At 46.2% G+C, this 10,448-nt stretch overlaps 1 protein-coding gene across 4 annotated transcripts in view; it reads left to right on the top strand.

The window, feature by feature from the left end:
• Window positions 1–794: 794 nt before the first annotated feature.
• Window positions 795–10,448, top strand: part of OSCP1 (organic solute carrier partner 1) — a 34,686-nt gene continuing 25,032 nt past the window's right edge. For 2 of the 4 annotated variants that reach the window (XM_066375878.1, XM_066375875.1), the window contains exons 1-2: window positions 795–1,004; window positions 8,858–8,887. In XM_066375878.1, coding sequence (XP_066231975.1) covers window positions 893–1,004; window positions 8,858–8,887 — 142 coding nt within the window. In that variant the 5' untranslated portion in view covers window positions 795–892. The remainder of the gene's footprint in view (window positions 1,005–8,857; window positions 8,888–10,448) is intronic. The other 2 variants (XM_066375877.1, XM_066375876.1) reach the window with 1 other exon arrangement.

Here is a 10,448-nt window from a genome sequence, read left to right as displayed (position 1 = left end):
AAATATTGAAGTTTACAGAAATGGTTGCTCATCAATGTAAAAATGTACAGTAGATGGCCGGATGGTGATTCTAGAACTCAAGATGGGGGTGGAGTATGGGTCTCTTCTTAAAGCATAGAAATTTAACAGCTGGAAGGAGGGAGCTTCAGAGTCCCCAGCACACAATCTCTAGGAGCGGGACAGACAAGAACGGGACTAGTTTGCTTCAGGGATTATGAAACCAGGTGGGGCTTCACTTCAAGATGCTTTTAGGGAGGAAATTTATTCAAGGACTTCTGATCCTTCCCCCAAATAAAAAGTTACCATTTTATTAGTGCTTTCAAGGCACTTTGCATATCTCATTGATTCCTCGGCAACCCTGTGACATGGGTGTCCCCTCCAGTATAGGTTTGAGGAAGTTGAGCCTCCAAACAGGTGCGCAAAGTCACACAGCTAGGAAACAGCCGATACTCAAACCCAGATCTATCTGCTCGGGGACCGCCCTAAAATCTCGCTTGGGTTTTTCTCGTTTTCCAGCACACGCGCATGCGACGGGGTTGGGTGAGGCGTGGTCGGCGTGGGGCCTGCCGCTTCCTCCGCGCGATCCCCTGTTGCCCATCACCCTTGCCCATCGCTTGCCTTTCCACGCAGCTTCGGAAAGTCAAGATCAGCGCGGCAGACCTGGGGCCGCAGTAAACCCGCCTACGGGCCAATCCGCCTTGTAGGTCTCGAGCACCCAGCCCAATAAGCGTCCTCCCCCGGGCGCCTCCGAACAAAGGGAATGCTGATTGGCTGCTCTTGCCGTCCGCCGCGTTACCCTAGAAACCAGGCTACGGAGACGCGGTGGTTTGGGCCTCCAGGTCTTCGGCTGCCGGGCGTCAGGTCTCCACCAGCCTTGCTCGCTTTCGGCATCATGTCCATGCGGACGCTGCCACTGCTCTTCTTGAACTTGGGCGGGGAGATGCTTTACATCCTGGACCAGCGGCTGCGGGCCCAGAACATCCCGGGAGACAAGGCCCGCAGAGGTGAGAGATGCCCGGCCTGCACAGCCAGCCCCACGCCCCATGGCCCGCCCCGCTGCATACTGACCAGCACCCCTGCACACTGCACTCTTATAGCCAGGGACCTTTCTCACAACGACCACAGCCTCGTTCAAAACCCCCGCAAGAGTCAGATTCCCCAGAAGATCTTTTCACAGCAGAGGGAAATATCCAACACCGCGTCGGATATTATTACAGTACCTCATACTCCCTCCTCCAATTTCCTCATCCCCTCAAATTGTCGAGGTGACTTCCCAATCTCTCTTGACAATTGGTTTCTCCCAAGTGTAGGGGGCTAGCTGCCCACCACCTGGCAACATTTTTGCTAGCCCAAGCACCCTCTTTCCCCCATGGAACAGGCTTTGATCGTCCATTTCTCTGTGTAGTATCCTTTTTCATAAACTGGAAGCCAGCCTTACTGATTTCAAAAGCTATTTCTAGAAAGGTGAGGTCCTGAGATAACGTAGATCAGCGGTTCTCAACCTGTGGGTCGCGACCCCGGCGGGGGTCGAACGACCCAAACACAGGGGTCGCCTAAAGCCATCGGAAAATACGATGTAGATAAAGGAGAAAACATAAAAAAGTTATAGTTCTTGCCTGACCTGTGGTGGCACAGTGGATAAAGCGTCGACCTGGAAATGCTGAGGTCGCCAGTTCGAAACCCTGGGCTCGCCTGGCCAAGGCACATATGGGACTTGATGCTTCCAGCTCCTCCCCCCTTCTCTCTCTCTCTCTCTCTCTCTCTCTCTCTCTCTCTCTCTCTCTCTCTGTCTCTCCCTCTCCTCTCTAAAATGAATAAATAAAAAATTAAAATTAAAAAGTTATAGTTCGCCTGACCTGTGGTGGCGCAGTGGATAAAGTGTCGACCTGGAAATGCTGAGGTCGCCGGTTCGAAACCCTGGGCTCGCCTGGTCAAGGCACATATGGGACTTGATGCTTCCAGCTCCTCCCCCCTTCTCTCTCTATCTCTCTCCTCTCTCTCTCTCTCTCCCTCTCTCTCTCCTTTCTAAAATGAATAAATAAAATTAAAATAAAATTTAAAAAAAAGTTATAGTTCTTTCCCTTCACAATTGTTGGAATAGAATACAATTGTGGAAATAATTATATGAGAGTTTCTAAAATGCAAAATCTGTCTCCCTTGTACACCCCTCTTAATCACCAGAGAAATGACCGCCCAGAACTCTCTGCCATCCTTTCTCTCTCCCTCGTTTCCTCCCTTCTCAACCAGCAACTGCTTCCACCAACTTTCCTGAGGTTAAATATTATATTTCAATGTAAAGGAACAAAGATTGATGTACAGGAAACTGATATGGCCACTGATTAAAACATTTAGTCTCTCCAGGCTCTGTATGCTCAATTGATGTTAAGTATACATATTCAGATATTCACTACTCTGTCTGTGTGATTGAGTCCGAGTCCATTCATAAAGAGATAAAAGGAACTCCCTATAGAATGCCCCCTCCATTTATTCTGTTCACTGCTGCCAGCGAGCTTTCTAAAATGCAAATCTGTCATACTCCCTGCCACTTAAAACCCTTTGTCAGCTTTCCATTGCTGTCTGGGTGGAGGCCAAATCCTTGGAAGGACATTTCAGGGCCTTTCCTAATCTGATTTCTGTCCACCTGTGCCATCCTGCCTGCCTCCTACTTTGTACAGTATCTTACAACCAAACTACTTGTAGTTCTCCATTTAAAGCATATTCATTCCTGTTTCCATGCTAGTAATTCCAATTCTACCCCAAACCTCCCTTTTCCATGCTAACTCCCCTTTCATTGCATTATTCAACTTGAGATTCCTTTCCTTCAGGAAGCCTCGTCACGTAGGGAAAGGGCCTGCACATACTCCCATAGCACCCATGTGCGCCTTCAACCTTATCGCTGACCGTGTTATCCTATAATGATCTGTGTATGTGTCTCCCCCACATGATTTTCTTATTCATCTCTGTTCTCTAGCACCTAGCATAACCCCTAGACCAGAACAAGTTGGTGCACAGTTAATGAACTGATGATCTAAATTCACTGTTTTATATGATGTTGCCATTTCTTCCCTCAAGAGGGTTCTGGTTTTCCTTGGTGCCTATGTTGTGTGATTTCACTTGGGCTAATGGTATTAGTGAGCTGACAGGTAGTTATTGGATGGGTAGTCTGCATCTTGGAAGGCACTGTAAATTAGCAATTAAGAGCATGCTCTCTGGAGTCATACAGATATGGGTCCCAATTCCAGCTTTGCCATTTAACTAGTTGTGGGACCTTAGAGTATAACCTCTATAAGCCTGTTTCTTTTTCCATAATATGGAAATAATAATACATAGCATATAGCAAAGTTGTAAGGATTGAACGAGATATGTATGTAGTTAACATATTTAACACAATAAGTACCAGATGTCTTTCAAGAGGAGGTCTGGGCAGGACCCTGGGGAAACTAGGGGACTGGCTTCCTTTGTCTTCAGGATCTGTAGTCCTTCGGGGTCTGCTAGATACAGCTTAAGGGAGTTTCAGCCACCTTTGGTAATTTACATACACACACTCATTCCTTCCACAGTTGGGATGAGTGTCAAGCAACATGTGAGATGCTGGGTGGAGCATGATCTAGCCCTTCTGCACACTGGCAGAAGGTAGGGCTTTTGATCAGTCTGGTTCAGTAACTGATTCTAAAACTGGAGAATGTATCTTCTCAATGAAAAAAAAACAGCAACAGCCCTGGCTGGTTGGCTCAGTGGTAGAGCGTCGGCCTGGCATGCGGGGGACCCAGGTTCGATTCCCAGCCAGGGCACATAGGAGAAGCGCCCATTTGCTTCTCCACCCCACCCCCTCCTTCCTCTCTGTCTCTCTCTTCCCCTCCCGCAGCCAAGGCTCCATTGGAGCAAAGATGGCCCAGGCGCTGGGGATGGCTCCTTGGCCTCTGCCCCAGGCGCTAGAGTGGCTCTGGTCACGGCAGATCGACGCCCTGGAGGGGCAGAGCATCGCCCCTGGTGGGCGTGCCGGGTGGATCCCGGTCGGGTGCATGCAGGAGTCTGTCTAACTGTCTCTCCCCATTTCCAGCTTCAGAAAAATACAAAAAAAAAAACAAAACAAAACAGCAACAAACATTTATTAAGCCCTTACCATGAACCCAGGACTTCCCTGAATACCTTAAATCCCCACTACAATCCTATCATGTAAGTAATACTACTGTCCCCATTTTATAGATGGGGACACTAAGGTTAATTTGCCCAGGGGTTACATAGCTGGTGAGAGGAGAGTGAAAAATTTGAACTGAGGTCATTGGGCTCTAGAGCTCATCCTCTTAAGCAATATGTCCTTAACTCCTTCACTATACTTTCATACCTGGGGTTACTGTACCAGAATCTTTGTGGGGGTTGGAAGGTCAGGAGGAGAAGGAGAGATTTTAAAAATATATCCAATAGACCCACTGATTGTTTTAAATAACAGAAAGTACTGCAGTTGGCTGAAGGGGACTTGTAGAAGACAGAGTGCAAAAGCAGGGTTGAGAGTGAGAGATTCAAAGTTGAGAAACACTGCCTGACCAGGCGGTGGCGCAGTGGATAGAGCAGGGGTCCCCAAACTACGGCCCGCGGGCCACATGCAGCCCCCCTGAGGCCATTTATCCGGCCCGCCACACACCCGGAAGGGGCACCTCTTTCATTGGTGGTCAGTGAGAGGAGCATAGTTCCCATTGAAATACTGGTCAGTTTGTTGATTTAAATTTACTTGTTCTCTATTTTAAATATTGTATTCATTCCCATTTTGTTTTTTTACTTTAAAATAAGATATGTGTAGTGTGCATAGGGATTTGTTCATAGTTTTTTTATAGTCCGGTCCTCCAACGGTCTGAGGGACAGTGAACTGGCCCCCTGTGTAAAAAGTTTTGGGGACCCCTGGGATAGAGCGTCAGACTGGGATGCAGAGGACCCAGTTTTGAGACCCCGAGGTCGCCAGCTTGAGCGCGAGCTCATCTGGTTCGAGCAAAAGCTCACCAGCTTGGACCCAAGGTCGCTGGCTCGAGCAAGGGGTTACTCGGTCTGCTGAGGGCCCACGGTCAAGGCACATATGAGAATAATCAATGAACAACTAAGGTGCCGCAACGAAAAACTAATGATTGATGCTTCTCATCTGTCTCCGTTCCTATCTATCCCTCTCTCTGACTCTCTGTCTCTGTGTAAAAAAAAAAAAAAAAAAAAAAAAGGTGAGAAACACTAATCTATGCCACCATTGGAGTGTAGGTGCAGGAAGCAGGAGCCACCGAGACCAATAAAACTCCAGACACACAGTAAACTAGTCTTTGTTGAAGCTTTGAATGGAAACCATATTTCTTCTAGATGTTTTCATTATCTTACACAACTAATTGGTCTCCTGGAGGCCATCCTGCTCCCACAAGGCCGGTACAGATAGTGCAGTTTTTCCCCACGTGCTGCCTCTGGTTTAACATTCAACAGAAAGGAAGTGCTCTCTCTGTGGAGCAACTTTTAAGCATTGCATATTGAATGTTGTCCGATGGTTTAAGCAATAGTGAGGATAATAAAACCTGTCTTTGCCTCACTCCTGTCCTCTTAAAAATACTCATAAAGGCCCTGGCCGGTTGGCTCAGCGGTAGAGCATCGGCCTGGCGTGCGGGGGACCTGGGTTCGATTCCCGGCCAGGGCACACAGGAGAAGCGCCCATTTGCTTCTCCACCCCCCCCCACTTCCTCTCTGTCTCTCTCTTCCCCTCCCGCAGCCAAGGCTCCATTGGAGCAAAGATGGCCCGGGCGCTGGGGATGGCTCCTTGGCCTCTGCCCCAGGCGCTAGAGTGGCTCTGGTCGCGTCAGAGCATCGCCCCCTGGTGGGCAGAGCGTCGCCCCTGGTGGGTGTGCCGGGTGGATCCTGGTCGGGCGCATGTGGGAGTCTGTCTGACTGTCTCTCCCCGTTTCCAGCTTCAGAAAGACACACACACACACACACACACACACAAATACTCATAAATAAGAGCCTATTACATTTGGTTTGCATTCCTCATTTTACAGAACGGGAAACTGAGGCATAGAGCCAGTCAGTGATTTTTCCAATACATGAAGGTCACAGTGTATAGTACTGAGCAATCAAATGGTGGTGAGGTTCTGTTTTTATTTTTCTAGTTCCAATTCAACAGGCAGCTCTGGATAGCCTCGGGCATGCCTCCCACTCAAAATATAACTAAAGTGGAATTGTCACAAACAAGTCATCTGGAGAAATAATAGAAAAACAGGACATCATTTACCTTCCCCTGGATCCTCAAGGGGAGGGGGCCAGGAGCACACAGCCCTGCAGAGACCCCTGCTGGAGCTGAGCTTCACTGCCTGAAGGAACGCCTCCTACCCTGGGCTTGCATTTCCAGCTCCATTTTGTCAGCAGCTGGTAGTCACTGTCCCTTAGAGTAGGTGAGCCCCTTGCAGCACCACTGTTCACAAACGCGCCTTCTGGAGGGTGGCAACTCCACCTTTCTGAATTCCCACGAGCCTATCAAGCAAGACCGCCTGTAAAATAAATGCCACAAGGTACAAGATGTGGACATTATGCTACAGAAGCCAGTACCTGCTTTAGAAAGACCTGACTCTTGGTGCTGCTTCCCCAGTGTTTTCTTTCCAAATGCCTGTACTCTTGTGGGAGAAATATGATGAATTTCCCCAGAGGAATCTGACCTTGCAATGGGAGGGAGCCCTTTGCTGCCATTTAGGGCTCAGCACTGGCTATACTTCCCCTGATCTCTTCGGAGATATTAGAATTGTGCATTGAAGACACATGTGTTTTGATTATAACTGCAGAAATCACCCTTGAACCAATCTAGTGGCAAATGTTTCCAAGGGGTCTAGACCATTCATTACAAAATGTTTTTTCAATATGATGTATGTAGAACTTCGTTTATCTGGGATTGGTTTTTCTAGATTGAAATTTTTCCAAAAAATAAGGAGGGGAAAAGCTCATCTTTCATCCTTTATGGGTGGTGTCCAGTGTCCTTCAGTAGAGAAAGCAGAACTAGAAGAGAAGCCAGCTAAGTGCTTGATGTTTCATACTTCATCCCCACAACAACCCTGAAGTAGGTTCAGTTATGATCCCCATTTTACAGATGAAGAAACTAAAGTTAAACAAGTTACTTAAAGTTATATGGCTAGTAAATGGTAGAGCCAGGTCTCAACCCATAAAGAACCTTAATTACTGCAGATTTCTCTAGCCAAGTACATTGTGTCTTCCTTTTTTTTTTTTTCTTTTTTTCTTTTTTTTTTTTTTTTTTTTTGTGACAGAGACAGAGAGGACAGACAGATCGGATAGACAGACAGGAAGGGAAAGAGATGAGAAGCATCAATTCTTTGTCTCATCACCCTCTTTGTTCATTGATTGCTTTCTCATACGTGCCTTGACTGGAGGGCTACAGCAGAGCAAGTGATCCCTTGCTCAAGCCAGCAACCTTGGGCTTTAAGCCAGAGACCTTAGGTTTCAAGCCAGCAACCTTTGGGCTCAAGCCAGAGACCATGGAGACATGTCTATGATCCCATGCTCAAGCCAGTGACCCTGTGCTCAGGCTGGTGAGCCCACGTTCAAACCAGTGACCTCGGGGTTTCCAACCTGGGTCCTCTGCATCCCAGGCCAACACTCTATCCACTGAGCCATTGCCTGGTCTGGCACATTGTTTCTTTTCTTTTCTTTTTTTTTTTAGATTTTATTTATTCATTTTAGAGAGAGGAGACAGACAGAGAGAGAGAAGGGGAGGAACAGGAAGCATCAACTCCCATATGTGACTTGACCAGGCAAGCCTGGGGTTTCGAACCGGTGACCTCAGCTTTCCAGGTCGACGCTTAACCCACTGTGCCACCACAGACAGGTCAGGCCACATTGTTTCTTATTTGGTTTCCTCTTGACATGCCCCTGACTGCTTTTGTCTTCATGAGTTTTCTTTATAGTGGCCCTGCCGTTACTCCCCTCTTTTTACCTGAAGTCATACATCCAGATATAAATAGTAAGTAAAAAACAAATAGACATTTTTCTTCTTCTTCTTTTTTAAGTTAGAGGAAGGGAGATAGACTCCCACATGCACCCCAACCAGGATCCACCTGGCAACTCCCATCTGGAACCGATGTTCGAATCAACCAAACTGTTCTCAGTGCCTGAGACCAACGCTTAAACCAGTCGACCCATTGGCTGCAAGTGGGGAAGAGAGAGAGATAAGGGGTAGGAGAAGAGGGAGAAGGAGGAGGAGAGAGGCAGATGGTCGCTTCTCACATGTGCCCTGACCGGGGATCAAACCCAGGACATCTGCACACTGGGCCGACACACTCTCCACTGAACCAACCAGCCAGGGTCTCATTTATTATTATTTTTTCTTAATTCACATTTCAAGTTTTCTAATTTGAGCAGTTCTGTCTGTATTCTTGAAAGGGAAATCTGACATTAATAAAAAAAAATTAGGTTATATTGTATAAAAAGAAACTGCCTTGTCTTCCTGTTCTTAGAATTATTCTTCCTCATAGAAGTTAGTGTTTTTTAAAAGCCTTATTTTGAATAATATATATTCTTGTAGCAGTAGAGAAAATGTCTTCTTGGGCCTTTCAAGACAAACCCCAGGGTAGTTACTCACCCTGAGTTTCCTTTCCTCCTAAGCCACTCTCTAAGATAGAACCTCCCTAGGGCTGTTTGGCGACTTGTTTATCCATCATCCTTTTAAAAATTTCACGTGGAAGGCAGAGTGTTCACATTAGACATTAATGCAAACATGAAATATAGAGTTTCATAGACCAGATCATTGGAATTGGTTTTTTTTTTTAAGCCTCCTTGCAAATGATGTTCTTGCTTCATGAACTGGTGTTTTCTTTTTATATGCTTCATATAGATGAATGGACAGAGGTGGACAGAAAACGAGGTATGCTATCTCTGGGCTGCATGTATTCAGTCTGCATCCACAGGTTCACACTTAGTCCTTTATCAACGGGGCTTCAAGTGGGACCGCTCGAAACATTTTAAAGTAAAATAATAGGCATGGGTTTTTCTCCAGCCAAGACATTGGTGATATATTTGAATCTTTTATAAAAGTACAGCATGTAAGATGAAAACCAAGCAAACTTAGGCACAAGGGCCATGTTGCACCTGAGGTACTTTTTTCTCTCTTCGTCAGTTCTAAGCTCTGTGGGGACAACTGGGTCAGTAGCTATACTTCTGGGTAGGTTGTCCTATGTCGTAGTCCTTAAAGCAATTCTGTGATAGTATCATGTAACCTAGGAATTATGGTTCAACATGGGTGACCTTCCTTGAGCCATTCTCCTTAGCACGCAGAGATACCTTTGAGCAGATGAGAAAAATGGAAGCATGTGACTGCATGGCTGCCAGGACTGTGGGCAGAAGGCATGATACCATGCATGCAGAATGGCCCTATCATGCCACGTCTTCAGCTTCCCCTTCCCCTACACCTAGCAGCAAACCTGAAAAAGCTGCCATTTCCTCAGAGTAAAACCTTAGCCTTTCTCATCTCTACATGTCACGAGTACCTTTCGTCATTTGACATTTGGGTGCAGTTTATGCATGTCATCAGCCACCGTCCTCAGTATGTTAAATGCTCTCACTACACCATGTATGCTGAGGAGATAACATATATAATATTTAAGAGTACAGTCAGTCTAATCAAACAGCCCCACTCTAATTCCAGTTCCACCACTAGCTGTGTGACCTTGGACTTGAACCTCTCTAAAGACTCGGTTTTCCTCCGTGATAGAATCAGGATAATTAATCAGAGTTGTCTTGCAGGGTTAAATGAGATAATGCATGGGACGTTCTAAGCCCAGTGCCTGGAACATCAGAAGGATTCGAAACGTGGTACCCATCCAGAAGTAGCAGCTTCTCTCTTTTACCCTTGGTTCCAAATTGCATGTTCCCATAAACAATTAAATTTACAAGTGCTTTCATCAAGAGAATTATTCCATCAGGCCAGGCTTAACAAAAAACCCAATTGAGCTTGATACACTTTTATTATACAACATTTCACAACCATCTTTGGCCACTTCTCCTGAGCGATTTTTGGCCCACTGCTTGACATATGGCAGAATTTCAAGTGAACAGTGTGGATTTTGAAGGCTTTTTGTATACATACTTGAATCATTGGACTTTATTTTGACTTAAGCATTGAAAAATAATGTACAGACGCTAACTTTATAATCTGAACTCAGGATACACCTGTGAAAAATCACTTCATTCCCGGGCTTTAGTCTCTTCCTGAAAAAAAACTGGCTCCTAGTGCATTCCGGAGTCTCATGAAATTCTGCAAAGCTCCTGTGAGGGCTAAAAACTAACACTGAGATAGGCTGACAGGTGTGGTTAAACCTATTTGCCAGGTTTAACTTAATTATGACCTGGACTGCTGCTTCTCCAGGGTAAAGACAACTTTTCCTTCCTCTCTGTACCCTGGAGTTTATCTCAGTGTCTGGTACATA

This window comes from Saccopteryx leptura, chromosome 3, assembly GCF_036850995.1.
Source record: "Saccopteryx leptura isolate mSacLep1 chromosome 3, mSacLep1_pri_phased_curated, whole genome shotgun sequence".
Classification (NCBI taxonomy): Eukaryota; Metazoa; Chordata; class Mammalia; order Chiroptera; family Emballonuridae; genus Saccopteryx; species Saccopteryx leptura.
This window is presented reverse-complemented; position numbering and strand designations above follow the sequence as displayed.